The sequence below is a fragment of the Nerophis ophidion genome, linkage group LG26, assembly GCF_033978795.1.
Source record: "Nerophis ophidion isolate RoL-2023_Sa linkage group LG26, RoL_Noph_v1.0, whole genome shotgun sequence".
NCBI classification, from domain to species: domain Eukaryota; kingdom Metazoa; phylum Chordata; class Actinopteri; order Syngnathiformes; family Syngnathidae; genus Nerophis; species Nerophis ophidion.
In genome coordinates this window covers 18,853,023-18,872,799 of record NC_084636.1, presented here as the reverse complement: position 1 = coordinate 18,872,799, position 19,777 = coordinate 18,853,023, and the positions used below count along the sequence as shown (strand labels likewise).

The following is a 19,777-nucleotide window of genomic DNA, read 5'->3' as shown; positions in this document are numbered from 1 at the left end:
GCAAATGACCTGCGAGATTGAGTCCCTTGCTTTAGAATAGACATCATTGTACACAATATTAATTCAAAGTTATCACATGCTATGTGTGCTAATGTTTTTGATATCATTTCCTCACCTTGATGAACTATTTACTTTGCAATTTTTGCAAGTATTGGAAGTTGCCCTGTTATCATCCTTTCTCGTGAATAATTCTGCAGTGTTTGTCCAACGTGCGAATTGGTAAAAGAATCGTTAACAAAACTGGCAAATAATTTCTTCTGAGACAGGGGTCGGCAACCTGCGGCTCTTTAGCGCCGCCCTAGTGGCTCTCTGGAGCTTTTTCAAAAATGTATGAAAAATGGAAAAAAATTGTTTCTGCAGGAGGACAAACATGACACAAACCTGACACAAACCTTCCTAATTGTTATAAAGCACACGGTTTGTATTAAACATGCTTTAATGATTCGAGTATTTGCCGAGCGCCGTTTTGTCCTACTAATTTTGGCGGTGCTTGAACTCACCGTGGTTTGTTTCATGTACAACTTTCTCCGACTTTCTCGGACGTGTTTTATGCCACTTCTTTTTCCGTCTCATTTTGTCCACCAAACTTTTAACATTGTGCGTGAATGCACAAAGGTGGTATTTGTTGATGTTATTGTCTAGTGTGGAGTGCTAATAAGACATATTTGGTCCCTGCATGACTGCAAGCTAATCGATGCTAACATGCTATTTAGGCTAGCTATATGTACATATTGCATCATTCTGCCTCATTTGTAGCTATATTTGAGCTAATTTAGTTTCCTTTAAGTCCTCTTAATTGAATTTATATCTCATGACACACTATTTGTATGTAAAATGGCTTTTATTTTTTTGCGGCTCCAGACATATTTGTTTTTGTATCTTTGGTCCAATATGGCTCTTTCAACATTTTGGGTCGCCGACCCCTGCTCTAAGACCACTGATCAGTTGAGTGCTGTGAGAATAACAATAACCTGATATAAGAGAACAGCCATAGGCACATTTATCTTCAAAAAAGCACATTCTATAAATATGATATGCTTCCAGTACTTAATTTTTTTCTAAAACACAGCATATATCTCCAACAATGTTAAATAAAGTAAAAAGGCAAACACATGTCGAATGTCAAATACATTTCTTTTCCAAGAGTCAAGTCAGTGTTACTGACACCTCTGGGTTCTAGCCAATGGCTTAACTGGGGTGCGGGACCTCCGGCACAAGGATGGGAAGTGAAATGTGTTGTGGATTTCAAAGGGGAGAGAAAAAGAGAGCAAGTCACAGAGATTGAGCCCTTTGTGCAAGAATGTTGCATTTTGTAAAATAAAGAAAGACAAACTGGGAACCTGTCTGTTCCACCATTTGGGATGTTACGATATTGACGGACAGCACAGAGACGGTCCGGGGTGGTGGTGTTATCTATTTTGTGTGTTATTATTTTGCGGGCAGCAATGACTGTCACGTTGTTTGAAAGATAAACTGTCTTCTAATTGCTATTCTCGCGCGACACCCGGTACAAGTATTTACGTCCATTCTCGTTCCAGTTACGTAAATAAAGTAAAAAGTATGTGACCATTTCTCGGACAACCCTGCCACTCGTGTCGTTTTAAAGACAAAAACTGTTAACTGATTTCTAGTTCAGCGCAGCGCGATAACCTGTCTCAATTAAACTAAAGATTCACAAGTGAAGCTTATCGATTGAGGGGGCTGTAACCGGCGCAGCTGTACCTGCAACTCCTCAAACTGGGTATTCGGTTGCATTGGTTTATAACACTCTCATTTACTGTCATGTCATCATGCTCCAACCTGTGACGTTATACTATGTTTTCAAACATGCAGAAGACATGTATCACTTAATGGAAATTTTTGGCAAAGTCCAAAGTGCATCTACAACATACTTTCCAACCCTCCCGATATTCCCGGGAGACTCCCGAATTTCAGTGCCCCTCCCGAAAATCTCTCGGGGCAACCGTTCTCCCGAATTTCTCCCGATTTCCACCCGGACAATAATATTGGGGGCGTGCCTTAAAGTATTTAAGCGTCCTCTATAACCTGTCGTCACATCTGCTTTTCCTCCATACAAACAGTGTGCTGGCCCAGTCTCAAAATATATACAGCTTTGACACACACACACACACACACACGCACACGCACACACACACACACACACACACACACACACACACACACACACACACACACACACACACACACACACACACACTGAGGGTGGCCGGAGAAACAACTTTAACACTGTTACAAAAATGCGCCACACTGTGAACCCACACCAAACAAGAATGACAAACACATTCCGGGAGAACATCCGCACCGTAACACAACATAAACACAACAGAACAAATACCCAGAACCCCTTGCAGCACTAACTCTTCCGGGACGTGACAATATACACCCCCCGCTACCACCAAACCCCTAGTCTCCTGAATTCGGAGGTCTCAAGGTTGGCAATTATGATCCCAGGATTACTCAGGACCTTCGTATTGTGAGGAAGATGCACTAACCCCTGTTCCACCGTGCTGAATTTTGTATGAAAATAGACCTGAATAGACCCGCTCATTGGCAGTGCACGTTATAATCTGGTGCACCCTATGGTCCAAAAAATACAGTATCTAAACGGCATGTGGAGTACAAATGAGCTTCTTGAACATAAATGTTTGCTGCTTTGTTGTACCTGAGGACCTCGTATCCCCGGAAAGCCAACTGTTCCATTGGGACCGGGTTCTCCCTAAAATGAAACAATTAGTTCCAGGTGAGTACCATGTTTTGTATTTTCCCATTCTTTTAAAATATATTTTTGGTTTGTTACCTGTGGTCCATTTGATCCTCTCAGTCCAATTTCACCTTGTTGACCCTGACGACAAACAAGATCTTGACACAAGTGTTTGGTGATATCTAAATGAAATGAGTTGGGTGTTTACTCACAGGAGGTCCTTTCACTCCTGGGACACCTTTTGCTCCTTTTGGACCTATTTTGCCCTGGGAAATCACATTAATTGATGTTACTGACACATACAGTGGGCCTTTGAATTTTAATCAGAGGGAAGGTTAATATATATTTTTTGCATCTATTTGGCATAATCTTTCAAATCAAATGACAGTGTTAAAAACTTAACGTAGGGTTCTTATCAATGTTTATGAATATTAATAATTATTCTGCCTTTTTTGGGCCAATTTCCAAAATACTGAATTAGTTAAAGTTAAAGTACCAATGATTGTCACACACACTAGGTGTGGTGAAATGTGTCCCCTGCATTTGACCCATCTCCTTGATCACCCTCTGGGAAGTGAGGGAAGCAGTGGGCAGCAGTGGTGCCGCGCCCGGGAATCATTTATGGTGATTTAACCCACAATTCCAACCCTTGATGCTGAGTGCCAAGCAGGGAGGCAATGGGTCCCATTTTTTTTATAGTCTTTGGTATGAGTCAGCCGGAGTTTGAACTCACAACCTACCGATCTCAGGGCGGACACTCTAACCACCAGGCAACTGAGTAGGTTATATTATTGTGGGACACAATATGTAACATACTTAAACTCTGATTAAAAAACATAACAGTACAACCTCATACTTACATGTGGGCCTGGTGGTCCACCAAAGCTTTGTGCTCCACTTGTTCCCTGGAAAAAGTCAGAAGCAAAGCAAACACAAAGTATGTATATGACACATGGGCTAGTTAACTAAATATTAGGCTCTGACCCGTGGTCCTGATGGTCCGGGGAAACCTGGAAGACCCCTTACTCCAAGTACTCCCTGTAAGACAATACCATAGAGATGTCGTGGTGCAAAGGTTGTATGATTTACAGTGTACGAGAAACAGAGTACATTACATCTTACCATGTACCCTGGATGTCCAACAAAGCCTCGGATACCTTTCTTCCCCTGGAGAAAGTAAAGCAATAAAGATGATTTGTTTTAAAGATGAGTGCATTTAGTCTTTAGCAGAGGATGGTCTCTTAAACCTTGTGTCCTTTTGGACCCCTATCGCCTTGTTGTCCAGGCTCCCCTTCATAACCCTGAAGAGGCATTAATCAATGCTTTAATCCAGGTCATCATTGCTCGCAATTACCTCACCAGTGAGCACATAAATAGACTGATACATTTAGAGTTAGATATAAGGCCTCCTTGAACTTTGAAGGTTCTAAACATTCTTACCCACTCACCCGGCTCCCCTTTGCTGCCCTTCTCTCCAATGTAGCCTTGGGGTCCCTAATGAACCAAGCACAAGATGCATTTTTAAAAAAGCAGTTCATCTAATTACTTGTTCCTTATCTCATGTTTGACATTTCCTCAAAGTTTGATAAAATTAAACCAATAACCTTTTGAGCTGTGTTGCTGTTGTTTGAGTGGAATGAAATAAACAGAGTGAGCCCTCTTGTCATCTACTCTTTTTGTATCTGTGGTTGGGCACAAGGCAGCTAGCATACACACACAGAAGTTAAGCCTCATGGCAAAAACGTAAGGTAACGCAGTGGAAATGATCTGGATAACCCCTAAAATCTTAAAATCTTATCCAATTTCTGACAATGCCTGAAAGTTTAATCAAAAACAGCCCATAGCTTTATCGAGTTATGTTGCCAACTAACTAATGGCGACAAATACATGTGGTGGATTACTGTCTGTGAATTAAACTTTATTACTTTGTAGTTACTTTCACTAAAACAAAATGTAATTTGGGAATAAGACCTGCTCAGTGGCCTTGTGGTTAGAGTGTCCGCCCTGGAATTGGAAGGTTGTGAGTTCAAACAGACTTATACCAAAGACTATAAAAATGAGACCCATTGTCTCCCTGCTTGGCACACAGCATCAAGGGTTGGAATTGGGGGTTAAATCACCAAATGATTCTTGAGTGCGGCCAACGCTGCTGCTCACTGCTCCCCTCACCTCCCAGGGGGTGAACATTGGGATGGGTCAAATTCAGAGGTTAATTTCACCACACCTAATGTGTGTGTGGCTATCAATGGGACTTAAACTTAACTTTAACATACTTTTGACACACCAGAATAACAGATTACAAATGACACATATATCTTAACTTAATTGACATGTATCTTAACAGCCCTGCATTCTTTTGAACCTTTGCAGAAAAGGTAACTTTTATTGATATTTTTTAATATTTCTAAATTTTTTTAGTTGAACAATGTTTTATAAATAGCTTCTGAAAGGCCTGCCAATTACAGTGCAGGAAAACATGGTTTAAACGAAAACCACACAAGTCACAGCAAGAGGAGTTTTATCTGCTGACTTGTTGGAAATGCGGAAGATTTTGAAATCCAGGCAGTTTGCTTTATATAGGTGGCAAAAAGTGGACGTATCAGAAATAAATGTAACGTGTATATTGTAGTGCCCAAAAGAATTGCACACAAAGTCCAAAGTACTTTTTAACTTTTCTTGTCAAATGTATACTGACACAGGCCTTATATTAACAAAAACAAATTTTCAACATTTGGCTAGAAAGGTGTGTTCTGGGTCTTCTTAAAGCCAAGTTTTCCGGACACTGTTGCAAAGAGCCTTGACTCGAAGTTCCTGCCTTGATCGTTGTGGATGATCTTTGAAGCACCGAACCTGCTGGACATTCTTTCCAACAGCGCGTTTGCAGTAGTTTCATCTTCCTTGTCAAGCAGGGTGTTTGCTTCAGGCCACTTTGTAAAATAGTCCGTGGATCTCCATCGGACAGTCTGCTGGTAACTGTTGAAGCTGAGCATGAAATCTGTCTGTGGGGCCCTTCTGTCATGAAACTGCACAATGCCCACAATAGAGGCTCCGTGTACCACCTGTACTCTCTTAAAGCTTTCGGCACCACCTCTTGCCAACATATCTCCCTGTGGCTGGTTCTCTCCAGTCTCTTTGCAGCACACAATATGACAGGCGCAAGGTGTCGAACATTAACCAGAAGCCCAATGTAGCGCAAGAGAGTATGGCAATCTCCTTCAGCTGTGGTCGCCGCTGTTCAGCCACCCATGCATGCACAGGACTGATGTCACTGTCCTCTGGTCTAAGCTGCTACTCCATTGCAGCGATGGGTGTCTTTAGCTGTCCATCGGGTGGCCCCAACGCATCTACCATTGCACACGACACCTCTAGATTGGGTCCCTCCAGCGTCTCGCTTTTCTCAAAATATTGGCAGTTATTCAAATAGCAGGACCGGCGAGAGAGTGCATCAGCATTGTCATGTTATGCCAATGGCCTGTAGGCCAGTTGAAGTCGTATGCCTGTAGCTCTTCAATCCAGTGTATCAGCTGGCCTTCTGGCTCTTTGAAGGACATTAGCCACTGCAAAGCAACATGGCTCTGACTGTGAAATGAAGTCCACCTAGGTGATAATTGAAATTGTGAACAGCAGAGACCACAGAAAGTAGCTCCCGCCGTGTCACACAGTAGCGGCGTTCAGCCTGCTATGGTATGCAATCACTTTCTCGTCTTTAGGTGTCACCTGTGACAGCATTGCTTCGGAGCTAATACTGCTAGCATCGGTTTCCAAAACAAAGGGAAGGCTGGAGTTAGGCGGGGTGAGGATGGGGGCCTCTGAAAAGGCTCTCTGCAGTGAAGTGAATGCCGTCTGACACTCTTCCATCAGAGTACCTAGCTTGCTCTTTAGCAGCAATTTGAACAGGCTTGCAGCGACACAGGAGAATATTTTCCCAAACCGCCTGCAATATGACCTAGGGCCAAGGAAACTCTCCAGCTCCTGCACCAATCTAGGACTGGACCACTCCTTCACTGCTCAAACTTTCTCATGTACCACAGCGCCTCCTTCATTTCTATGTCCCAGGAACGTGATCTCCCGTCTCAAAAAGCAGCATTTCTGCAGGTTTAGTTTCAAGCCTGGTGCATTCACCCTCTCCAGCACACACTTGAGACACGCAAAGGCTGCCTCGAATGAACCATCATGGACCGAGATGTCATCTAGGTCCACAACACACTCCTGGAGAGAAATGCCAGTGAGCACCTTGTCCATAAGACCCTCAAATGTGACAGGTGCGTTGTAAAGACCAAGCGGAAGAACCCTAAACTGCCACAGGCTTGTGGTGATTATCAAAACGGTCTTGGGTCTGGGTTTTCATCCCTCAATTTTTCAGTGAGGGATGAAAACCAGGGGGAAAACCAGGGGACTTGGCTACCAAATCCAACTCCTTGTCGGTAGTAGTCTTTTTGGTCACCTTATTTAGTTTGTTACAATACTACTGAAATTGTGTTAGCATCGCAATAAATTACTAAATTAGCGCAAAACAACATTTTCATTATAATACAGTTGAAATTATAATTGAGAGACAACTTTGACAACAAATATCCCACATGATGTGTCCGGGGATTCACCTGTTCTCCAGGTAAACCTGGTGGTCCTGGTTCTCCATAGTCCCCCGGTGTCCCATCATTCCCAGGTCGGCCCTGGGGCCCGGGCATGCCTGGTGGTCCACGGACACCCTTAAGGTACGAGCACAGGTGACACAGATTTTGTAGGTGAAGAAAAATTATAATGTTATTCGTAACTAAAAATTATTTTCAGATACATCAGTGAGAGAGTTGCATTACTTTATTTGATTACGTGACTATTCATGAAAATTAAGAGTGGGTAGGAACTGTACTGTACAATTTATACATAAAGATCTTTGTGGAGTTTGCATGTTCACCCTGTGACTGCGTGGGTTCCCTTCAGATACTCCGGCTTCCTCCCACCTCCAAAGACATGCACCTGGGGATAAGTTGATTGGCAACACTAAATTCGCCCTAGTGTGTAAATGTGAGTGTGCATGTTGTCTGTCTGTGTTGACCCTGTGATGAGGTGGAGACTTGTCCAGGGTGTATACCGCCTTCCGCCCGAATGCAACTGAGATAGGCTCCAGCACCCCCCACGACCCTGAGAGGGACAAGCGGCAGAAAACGGATGGATGGATGGATTTGTATATACAGATATTAACCCATACAGCAACTATTAAGTTCTTATGTACGGCGTGGCGCGGTTGGGAGAGTGGCCGTGCAAGCAACCTGAGGGGTTCCTGGTTCGATCCCCACCTACTACCAACCTCGTCCTGTCCGTGTTGTCCTAGAGCAGGGGTGCCCATTACGTCGATCGCGAGCTACCAGTCGACCGCGGGGGGTGTGTCAGTCGATCTCCAGCCAGGCTTTTAAAAAAAATAGACCTAAAAATTAGTGATCATCAATTTTCACCAAGACGTCACTTAAATGACATTCACGGTACCGGAGGGTCTTGTGAGATGACGCTGGCTGCTGCAAGATCATTATAATGAAAATATGACCGAGAGGAAGGCGAGAAACAATTTTTATTTCAACAGACTCTCGCGCCGTCCCTTCCGTCAAAACTCTAAAGGCCGACTGCACATTTCCTATCTTCACAATAAAAGCCCTGCTTCATGCTGCCTGCGCTAACTAAATACAGAGTCTCGGAAAACTGGCGTGCACAAGCGATCCCTCAGAAAGCTGGCTTGCACATCACTTGTGCACGCCATCTTTCCGAGACTCTTATTTTGTTAGCGCAGGCAGCTTGAAGCAGGGCTTTTATTGTGAAGATAGGAAATGTGCAGTCGGCCTTTAGAGTTTTGACGGAAGGGACGGCGCGAAAGTCTGTTGAAATAAAAAGTGTTTCTCGCCTTCCTCTCTGTCATTTTTTCATAATAATGAACTGGCAGCAGCCAGCGTCATCTCACAAGACCCTCGGGTGCCGTGAATGTCAATCAAGCAAGCTACGGAATTTGCCGCCAATGTTTTTCTTGTAAAGTGTATGGAAGCTGAATGAATTAGATGCCAAAAACCAACCACTTTCATGTGGTATTGGACAGAAAGGACAACTTTTTTTCTCCTCCATTTGAAAATGTGGGCGTTGGCATCATTACTGTCTGATTCCAATCAATGCAAGTCATCAGAATCAGGTAATACACCAACTTATATTCTTGTCTTTGTGAAAGAAAGACATCTATATGTGTTACACATGCTTGTATTATCATTAAACACAATTAACTTGTTTACAAAAATGTCTCTTTCATAAATAAATAAATATAAATGATATATATAAATGAGGTAGACCCCCTCGAGTTGGTCAATTGAAAAGTAGCTCGCCTGCAGAAAAAGTGTGGGCACCCCTGTCCTAGAGCAAGACACTTCACTCTTGCTCCTCGTGGGTCGTGGTTAGGGTCTTGCATGGCAGCTCCTGCCATCAGTGTGTGAATGTGTGTGTGAATGGGTGAATGTGGAAATAGTGTCAAAGCGCTTTGGAGTACCTTGAAGGTAGAAAAGCGCTATACAAGTATAACCCATTTAACATTCATTTATGTAACATTGGCTTGCCAGTGTGACTGAGCCAGAGTAGGATTGTAAACATTAAAATGGGTCACATCACTATTGTTAATTTTTTCAATGTTTTTAATTTTTATAAATGGTTGTGATGATAATGTCAATGAGGGATTTCTAATCACTGCTATGTTGTAATTCTTGTTAAAATTGATACTGTTGTTGTTATTATTCATTCTTGTTTGACGACTTTTGGATTGTTTTGTGTCATGTTTGTGTCCTCTCAATTGCTCAGTCAATTGCTATTCTGAATGTTGCTGGGCCGGGTTTGGTTTTGAAATTAGATTTGTATTGTTATCGTATTGTTGTGTATTGTTTTTTTGGATTGATTAATTAAAAAAATAAAAATAAAAATAAAAAAGGGGGTCATATTGTGATTTTTTTTTTTACATTTTAAACTTTTTCTTGCAGCCTACCTAACATGAAATGTATGTTGTATGATTAAAATTTTGCATATATTATGTTTTGCAGACTATCTTCAAATCGCTTACTGACATCTCTTCAGGATGTGCCATTTTGTGACTGGAGATATCCGCTGACGTAACTAGCAACAAATACGAAACTAGCTTCTCCAATTCCAAACGGCTCGTTTGGAGCAAGTATGAAGGAAGGCAAGATTGTTTTTTAAATATCTCCGCCATACCTCATACTTCAATGGAGTTGTTTAAAACTATGTATTTTTTATTTTTATCTATTCTCGATTAGAAGTCAAATCCTTGTTCCACACGCATACAAACAGCTAAAATGTTCAGTCCAGTTAGTTTCAATTTATTTCGAAAATGCATATAATACAATTCCAATTTAATGCATCACAAATTTCCAGTTGCTTCATTACAGCATGTCCAAAAAGGAGTAGGAAGAATATCTTATTTATTCCTACCCCCTTTCATATGATAGCAGTCTTATCCCATTTCTTTGTTCTCTGTTTGTAACAGAAGAGTGAATAAATATATAATAAATTAATAAATATACCATAATTAAATAAACAAACAAATACATATATAATCATTCTCTCTCTTTTTTAAAGGGTTCAAGATATTTATGATAACTGCTCCTCTTTGTACTTTGTGAACACTTGTAGTTTGAACAGTCTCTTGAACTGTATCATATTGGTGCTTTGTTGGATTCATTCGCTTAATCCATTCCATAATTTAATTCCGCATACTGATATGCTAAAGGTCTTGTACATGCTTACAAATGTTTTAAATTTGATTTTCCTCTAAGGTTATATTTCTAATATTTTGTTGAGATGTGATGTAGATTCTTAGGTGGCAGGTTATAGGTGGTTTTACACATAATTTTAGCTGTTTGCAAATGCACTAGGTCATTAAATTTTTCTATATTTTTGATTCAACAAATAAAGGGTTTGTATGTTTTCTATAGCTAACATTATGTATTATTTACAAAAAGACCAAGTCACAGTGCTACGCTTAATGACAATATCTTTACTAATGTATTTGATAACAATACAACAAGTGGACTGCTGACAACCAACACCAGCTACCATCTGCCAGTTTTCACTATCTATGATGGGAACTACAGGAAGAAGAAAATTGACAAAAATAAATGTCAAAGACTATGCACGGAGGAAGTAATGATTTCTTTTAAGAATGATCTGACACTGTTCTAGCAATTTATGATAAACATTGTTCATGGGAAGAATAAAATAAGAAGCAAAAGAAAAACAACCAACCGTGGATGAAAAAAGGAATGAAAAAATGCTTGGAACAAAAAAACAATAATAAAATACATTATATCGAATAGTTTTAACAGATCTATAGAAGCAGAAATACCTAAGAAATATAAAACCAAGCTAATTAGCATTCAAACCCCGTTTCCATATGAGTTGGGAAATTGTTTTAGATGTAAATATAAACGGAATACAATGATTTGCAAATCATTTTCAACCAATATTCAGTTGAATATGCTACAAAGAAATCATATTTGATGTTCAAAATGATAAACATTTTTTTTGTGCAAATAATCATTACCTTTTGAATTTGATGCCAGCAATTGTGGCAATAAATACTGATAAAGTTGAGGAATGCTCATCAAACACTTATTTGGAACATCCCACAGGTGTGCAGGCTAATTGGGAACAGGTAGGTGCCATGATAGGGTATAAAAGCAGCTTCCTAAAAAATGCTCAGTCTTTCACAAGAAAGACTGAGCAGTTGCCCACAACTGCGTGAGCAAATAGTCAAACAGTTTAAGAACAACATTTCTCAAAGTGCAATTGCAAGAAATTTAGGGATTTCAACATCTACGGTCCATAATATCATCAAAATATTCAGAGAATCTGGAGAAATCACTCCCCGTAAGCGGCATGGCCGGAAACCAACATTGAATGACCGTGACCTTCGATCTCTCAGACGGCACTGTTCCAAAAACCGACATCAATCTCTAAAGGATATTACCACATGGGCTCAGGAACACTTGAGAAAACCACTGTCAGTAACTACAGTTTGTCGCTACATCTGTAAGTGCAAGTTAAAGCTCTACTATGCAAAGCGAAAGCCATTTATCAACAACATCCAGAAACGCAGCCGGCTTCTCTGGGCCCGAGATCATCTAAGATGGACTGATACAAGGTGGAAAAAAGTTCTGTGGTCTGAGTCCACATTTCAAATTGTTTTTGGAAATATTCGACATTGTGTCATCCGGACCAAAGGGGAAGCGAACCATCCAGACTGTTATTGACGCAAAGTTCAAACGCCAGCATCTGTGATGGTATAGGAGTGCATTAGTGCCCAAGGCATGGGTAACTTACACATCCGTGAAAGCACCATTAATGCTGAAAGGTACATACAGGTTTTTGAACAACATATGCTGCCATCTAAGCGCCATCTTTTTTCATGGACGCCCTTGCTTATTTCAGCAAGACAATGCTAAGCCACATTCAGCACATGTTACAACAGCGTGGCTTCATAAAAAGAGTGCGGGTACTTTCCTCGCCCGCCTGCAGTCCAGACCTGTCTACCATCGAAAATGTGTGGCGCATTATGAAGCATAAAATACGACCCCTGACTGTTGAACGACTGAAGCTCTACATAAATCAAGAATGGGAAAGAATTCCACTTTCAAAGCTTCAACAATTAGTTTCCTCAGTTGCCAAACGTTTATTGAGTGTTGTTAATAGAAAAGGTGATGTAACATAGTGGTGAACATGCCCTTTTCCAACTACTTTGGCACATGTCGCAGCCATGAAATTCTAAGTTAATTATTATTTGCAAAAAAATAAAAAATAAAGTTTATGAGTTTGACAATCAAATATCTTGTATTTGTAGTGCATTCAATTGAATATGGGTTGGAAAGGATTTGCAAATCATTGTATTCCGTTTATATTTACATCTAACATAATTTCCAAACTCATATGGAAACTGGGTTTGTACTATGAACATTTAGGCAAGAATACTACAGTCAATTCTAAAACAACAACAGAAAAAACCTAAAAGCCACATGGGGCTAAATAGCATCATTAAAAATGGTGCTAAGAAAGATTACACCCATACTTTCGAGATTTATTTCAATATTACGATTAATGTATCCAATCAACCTATCCCCAGGTGCATGTCTTTGGAGGTGGGAGGAAGCCGGAGTACCCGGAGGGAACCCACGCATTCACGGGGAGAACATGCAAACTCCACACAGAAAGATCCTCAGCCTGGAGTTGAACCCAGGACTGCAGGACCTTCGTATTGTGCGCCCGATTGTAGCTGAGATAGGCGCCAGCGCCCCCCGCGACCCCGAAAGGGAATAAGCGGTATAAAATGGATGGATGGATGGATTAATGTATCCGTACTGGTTGTGTATTGTGGCGATCTGCAAAATCTCGTCTTGTAATGCTTTATTAGTTTGTGTTTATTTCCTGTGTAGCACTGTTATTTTTGGGTACTTTTCCTGTGTGTCTCCCTGAGCGCTCTTTCCCCTCATCTGGCGCTGATTGGCAGCCTGGCCACACTTGGTAGTAGTTGTCAATCAGCAGGCTTCTATAAATGCCTGCTTCGCCGTTTTGTCAGGGCTTGAGGATTATTGCGGAGTAAATGTCACATATTGTCTGGCTCTCCTTGGATGCTGTTTTATTGCTTCCGTGCTGCACTTCATGCCTTTTTGTGGACACTAAAAGACTGTATGTTGTCCTCCTGTCTAACGCAGCCATACGAGTCCGTGACATCTATTAGCATTTAATCTTACTTAATGAATTTGTCCAATCTGTTGTTAAACAGTTTTTCAATAATTTTAGAAAATTGGGTAATTAGAGAAACAGGTCTGTAGTTTGTAAACTGGTGTTTTTCTCCAGTTTTATAAGTTGGTGCGACTTTGGCTATTTTCATATTGTCTGTGAATTTACACTTTTCCACTTTGCATCAGTCCATCTTACATGAGCTCGAGCCCAGCGAAGCCGGTAGGGTTTCTGGGTGTTGTTGATGAATGGCTTTCGCTTTGCATAGTAGAGTTTTAACTTGCACTTACAGATGTAGCGACAAACTGTATTAAGTGACAGTGGTTTTCTGAAGTGTTCCTGAGCCCATGTAGAGATATCCTTTAGAGATTGATGTCGGTTTTTGATACAGGGCCGCCTGAGGGATCGAAGGGAGAGCAGGAAGAAGCGGATGGCGAGTCGAATGGATGTTCGAATTGTTATCTCAATCTGCCTGCTACTCTCGGGAGACATACATCCGTGCCTACGCCCAGGTTTGTTGGACTGGGCATGACTCAGCAAAGCTAATACTATAAAATTCTAGCACAGTAGTGGGAGAAGGGATCCCACTGGATAACATAAGAGCACCCCAACACCCAGAGTGGAGGAGACCAGAACGACCATCAAAAAAAGACACGACCCCTGGTACCGAGACACCATCGTAGAAATCGTCATAAAACAACCCAAGGGCGCTGCCCCGAGGGTCACCCAGAACACCGGCTGCATCTTGCAACAGGCTACAGGCTAACGAAACAAGAACCAGATGAACACCGTCATCATGGAGACTCCCCACAACAACAGTGGCCTCGCCGGCTATGACAAGCTACTACAGGGACAACAATGACACGAAAAATGGCGCAAAAGACAATAATGGAATAACTTCTTCGGCGGCATCGAACCACACAACCGTTGGAAAAGAAACATCTTTGTCACAAGACATGGAAAACATTTTCTCTGCATATAATTCACATGAATGTAAGCAGTCTCTTCTCCGTAACATTGACAAACTCAGACTGATCTTTGGAAATAGTAAGGTGGGAATTATCTCCTTTTCTGAGACTAGGCTTGATAGTTCTATTGAGGACTCAGATAGAAATTGTCAAAAACTGTTAATTGGCACCCTGTGCAGACCCCCAACTCAAAACTCATTTTATTAACAGCTAAACGAGGGATCAGCTGATTTAGGCATTTCTGAAGTGATACTGATTGGTGATTTGAACACCAACACCCTGAAAACAGATCCTCCTATCTACAAATCCTTAAGTAATTACTGTAAGCTACATAGCCTGAAACAGCGCATCACTCAACTCACAAGGGTGTGCCCTGCTTCTCAAACCGTCATTGATTTGATTTTGACATCAGACCGGACCAAGATCTCCAGGAGCGGTGTAATTGAGTGCGGAATAAGAGGTGATCATGTCATAATTTTCTGCACACGAAAAATTCAGAAATCTGTATCAGATTGTCACAACACAATAAGATTCAGATCGATGAAAAAGTACACCAGTGAAGCTCTAACAGCAGCCCTGGAAAGACTGGACTGGTCAAATGTACTAAATTGCTCATCGGTTGAAAAAGCACGGCATGCTTCAAATCAAACTTCCTGCATGTATCTGACCAGCTAGCATCCATGAAAGCTTCCAGGGTAAAATCCAGAACAGAACCCTGGATCAATGTAGACATAATAGAAGTCATGAAACTCAGAAATGACAAACACGCTAAGTTCACTAAAAACAAGACAGAACAGCTCCTTAAAGAATACAAAAAGCTAAGAAACAAAGTAACAAATATGATCAGGAAGGCCAAATCCAGATACTTCAACGAAAAAATAGCGGAAAATAGAAATAACCCGCTGCGATGAGGTGGCGACTTGTCCAGGGTGTACCCCGCCTTCCGCCCGATTGTAGCTGAGATAGGCACAGCACCCCCCACGACCCCAAAGGAAATAAGCGGTAGAAAATGGATGAATGGATGGATGGAAAAATAACCCGCAAAAACTCTGGAAGACGCTGAAACAATTGGGCTACAGCAGTCTCAAAACAATAACTACCAACCTCAATTTGAAAATAAACGGCTCACTCATCACTGAAAAACAGTGGCAAATTGCTTTAACAGATTTTACTCAACCATCACTTCCACGTTGGTAAGCAAATTGCCCTCACATTCAGGCCTCTATGGTGAACAGCACATCCAAGACTTTTATAAAAACAAAGGGGTACGCAAGGATGACTTCAAGTTTGTCAAAGTTAAAACTGATGATGTGTTAAAGAAACTCAGGCCACAGGAAATTATAATATTCCCAGATTTCTCAGAGACGCAACTGTCACGATAGCCCTAATGGTTGCTCATATCACTAACTTGTCCGTCAATCAGTGTCATGTCCCACAGGAATTCAAGCTCGCAAGAATATCACCTCTGTATAAATCCATCCATCCATTTTCTACCGCTTATTCCCTTTGGGGTTATGGGGGGATGGGGGGGGGGGGTTGCCTATCTCAGCTACAATCGGGCGGAAGGCGGCGTACACCCTGGACAATTCGCCCCTCATCACAGGGCCAACACAGATCGACACACAACATTCACACTCACATTCACACACTAGGGCCAATTTAGTGTTGCCAATCAACCTATCCCCAGGTGCATGTCTTTGGAAGTGGGAGGAAGCCGGAGAACCCAGAGGGAACTCACAGATTCACAGGGAGGATATGAAAACTCCACACAGAAAGATCCCGAGCTCGGGATTGAACCTAGGACTACTCAGGACCTTCTTATTGTGAGGCAGACACACTAACCCTTCTGCCACCGTGAAGCCCCCTCTGTATAAAAAAGGAAGCAAATTATACCCCGGCAACTAGCGCCCTGTTTCTATCCTTTGGGCTGTCTCAAGGGTTATAGAGAGGTTAATATATGAGCAAATAGATAATTATATAGCAAATCGCGAGCTCCTATTCGAATTTCAATCAGGATTCAGAAAACCACATTCCACCCATACATGCCTACTGTACTTAACTGACTACATCAGGCGAGAGAGACACTGGAAAGTACTATGGAACTGTTATGCCTGACATTCACAGGGCAATCGAAACAGTTAACCACTCAATACTGTCAAACAAGTTGAGGGCAATCGGTTTTGATACCTTGAGGATAGAGAACAGGTGTTTGTGGTGAACGGATCACTGTCCTCTCCCCTCAAAGTGAGCTGTGGTGTCCCACAGGGGAGCATAGAGGGACAATTGTTATTCTTGATTTACATTGAGGACATTAAATTAGCATGTAACATCTATTTGTTCCTGTTAGCGGACGATTCTGCGATCCTAGCCTCGGACAGGGACAAATTGAATGTTGAAATTGCACTCAGCACAAAACTAACTAATCTCTTGTCTCTGGCTTTCCAATAAATTGTCACTACACCTGGGTAAAGTCTATCCTATTTGGGTCCAAGCAAAACCTAGGTAAATCCCTAGGCTTTACGATTAAAGCAGTAATACCATAATCACCAGCAAAGACAAGGTAATTTACCCTGGTTGTATATTGGACAACATTCTTTCAGGTGAAAAAATTGAATTAAAAGCAAACACCAAGACCAATAACTAAACTAGATTATTGGGTGGGATTTCTGCGTTTATCAACAGGGATACACTTAAGACCCTTGCCAGTGCCCTCATACAGTGTCATTTTGACTATGCCTGCTCCTCATGGTTCACCAGTACCCAAGCCATTGAAAACAAAACTGCAAACTTCCCAAAACAAGCTGGTAAGACTCCTGCTCAAACTCCCATACAGGACTCACCTAACTCAAGTCCACTTTACCAATTTGGAATGTCTTAGAGTTGAGGAAAGAGTACACCACATTGCAATGTGTGCCTGGTATTCAAAATACTCAGAGAAACTGTCTCCGAGTACCTGTCCAACTATTTTACTAGAGTAAGTGATACTCACAGGTACGACACGAGAGGGAGGTCCTCAGACCTCGTCCCCCCAGATTCAAAACTCTCATGGGAAAAAATGCATTCTACTATTTTGCCACCACACAGTGAAATGCACTACTAACAGACTTTAAAATTCAAAACTTCCCGACTAAATTTTAAAACTGCCATAAAATCATGCCTCAGCTCAACCTCTACCTGATCTGAACCAAAATTGATCCCCAGCAACTTTACAAAGCATTAAACAGGTTTATTTGTGGTTATAGTGTTTTTTTGTTGTTTTGTTTTTCTGTCTTGCCTCTGGTGAGGGCGGTCACACATTTTTTTCTCCTCCCGTCGTTTCCATGCTTGCTCTCTTTTGTCTTGTCTAAACTTTTTTGAAGCTTCTTTCTTTGCGCTGTCCTCCAAATCTAAACATCAGACATTGAATTGATTAGCTGGACTCTCGACTCTATTGACAAAATCTTTTTGACGAGAAAAAGAGGTTCTGGGGAGCCGGGCTGTCCTGATGGAACCATTGCGGCGGGGTACATGAGAGATTCCTGGGACAAATGGAGAATCATGTGCCTCTCAGTCCTTTACATCGAGGACGTGGAAGACATCTACCTATTTGGAACCATGATCGCGGGCACCTGCTGATTGGGCTGGGCATTGCTCTGGTGTATCGTAAAATTCATAAGACAATGGTAGCTACTCAAGGAGCCCAAAGGCTGTTTGTCGCAATGGACGGATTGGGTCGGGCTGTGGGATCACAGTCTGGGGCGATTTCTGTACTGAATCGCAAGATGGATCACATCATGGAGAAGCTTGAAAAGGAAAGATTGGATATGAGAGCAACCAGCATGGACGAATAGAACAGGCAAGCCATTGTAATGCCTGCTCGAGAAAAAACTAAAATCCTTATCTACGACTTGACTCCCCCGAATAGACTTGAGGACAAGAACAGGCTGTTCTGTAATCATCCCCTGAGGAATCTCAAAGATGGACACTTTTGACCTCTCTCCCTCCTAAACGACACCCGGAAGTGGAACTTTGCTTGCATTGCATGCAGAACGACCCTGGGCTTATGAACACTACTTCACTTCACCCAAAGACTATGGGCATATATACAAACACACCACCCACCCCCACCCAACATCTTCACCACCGCTTAATTCCCCTTCGGGCTTTTTTAGGAGCTCTGTAAAAATGGCGGTCCCGTCTTGTCTGCCTGTAACGTATGTCTGCTCTTAGTTGGACTGTGCCGAAAATGTAATTTTCAGTTCTTATGTGTCTTGTGCATGTTAACGAATTGACAATAAAAATTATCTTGAAAAAATAGTGTATATATATATTTTCTCATTCTGTTTTGCACACTCTTGGAGTCAACATGTGTGTGCATGGTGTCATGTACATAGTGTATATACCCCCCCCCCTACACACACATTTTTTGTATATATGGTTTTTCAAATCACCTGACATGTATACTGTGTATATGTACATAATTTATCAATTTTTTAACATAATTTTTTATATACATGTTACAGATTGTATATCTTAATATTGAATGTATCAATGTATCAGTGATGAATATTTAATGGACCACAATGGAAACAAGCCTTTTGGCTTTTTGTGCCATCCATTTGCCTTTTTAAAGCATTACATGGATTCAATTCTTTAAAATGTCACACTTCAATCGATCAATCAATCAATCAATCAATCAAAATGTTAATAATAGTCTTTGCAGTCTATTCAATTCAATATACCGTATTTTTCGGAGTATAAGTCGGACCTGCTGAAAATGCATAAAAAAGAAGGGAAAAAACATATATAAGTCGCACTGGAGTATAAGTCAAATTTTTGGGGGAAATTTATTTGATAAAACCCAACACCAAGGATAAACATTTGAAAGGCAATTTAAAATAAATAAAAAATAGTGAACAACAGGCTGAATAAGTGTACGTTATATAACGCATAAATAACTAACTGAGAAGGTGCCTGGTATGTTAACGTAACATATTATGGTAAGAGTCATTCAAATAACTATAACATATAGAACATGCTATAGGTTTACCAAACAATCTGTCACTCCTAATTGCTAAATCCCATGAAATATTATACGTCTAGTCTCTTACGTGAATGAGCTAAATAATATTATTTGATATTTTACGGTAATGTGTTAATAATTTCACACATAAGTCGTTTCTGAGTATAAGTTGCAACCCGGGCCAAACTATGAAAAAAACTGCGACAAATAGTCCTAAAAATACGGTAAGTTGAAAAGAAATAGCAAATCCTTGTATTTTGTCTATATTTAAGATTTACACAATGTGCCAACTTTTGGGTTTTGTACTTTAGT

The 19,777-nt window shown here is 41.2% G+C and overlaps 1 protein-coding gene across 1 annotated transcript in view; it reads right to left on the bottom strand.

Annotated features, from left to right (window-relative positions):
- si:dkey-21p1.3 (collagen alpha-1(I) chain) overlaps window positions 1-19,777 on the bottom strand; it is a 99,361-nt gene that overhangs the window by 51,268 nt on the left and 28,316 nt on the right. The window contains exons 8-16 of the mRNA XM_061887784.1: window positions 7,324-7,431; window positions 4,163-4,216; window positions 3,970-4,023; window positions 3,845-3,889; window positions 3,707-3,760; window positions 3,583-3,627; window positions 2,935-2,988; window positions 2,819-2,863; window positions 2,684-2,737 (exon numbers count right to left, since the gene is read on the bottom strand). Of these exons, the coding sequence (XP_061743768.1) occupies window positions 2,684-2,737; window positions 2,819-2,863; window positions 2,935-2,988; window positions 3,583-3,627; window positions 3,707-3,760; window positions 3,845-3,889; window positions 3,970-4,023; window positions 4,163-4,216; window positions 7,324-7,431 (513 nt within the window). The remainder of the gene's footprint in view (window positions 1-2,683; window positions 2,738-2,818; window positions 2,864-2,934; window positions 2,989-3,582; window positions 3,628-3,706; window positions 3,761-3,844; window positions 3,890-3,969; window positions 4,024-4,162; window positions 4,217-7,323; window positions 7,432-19,777) is intronic.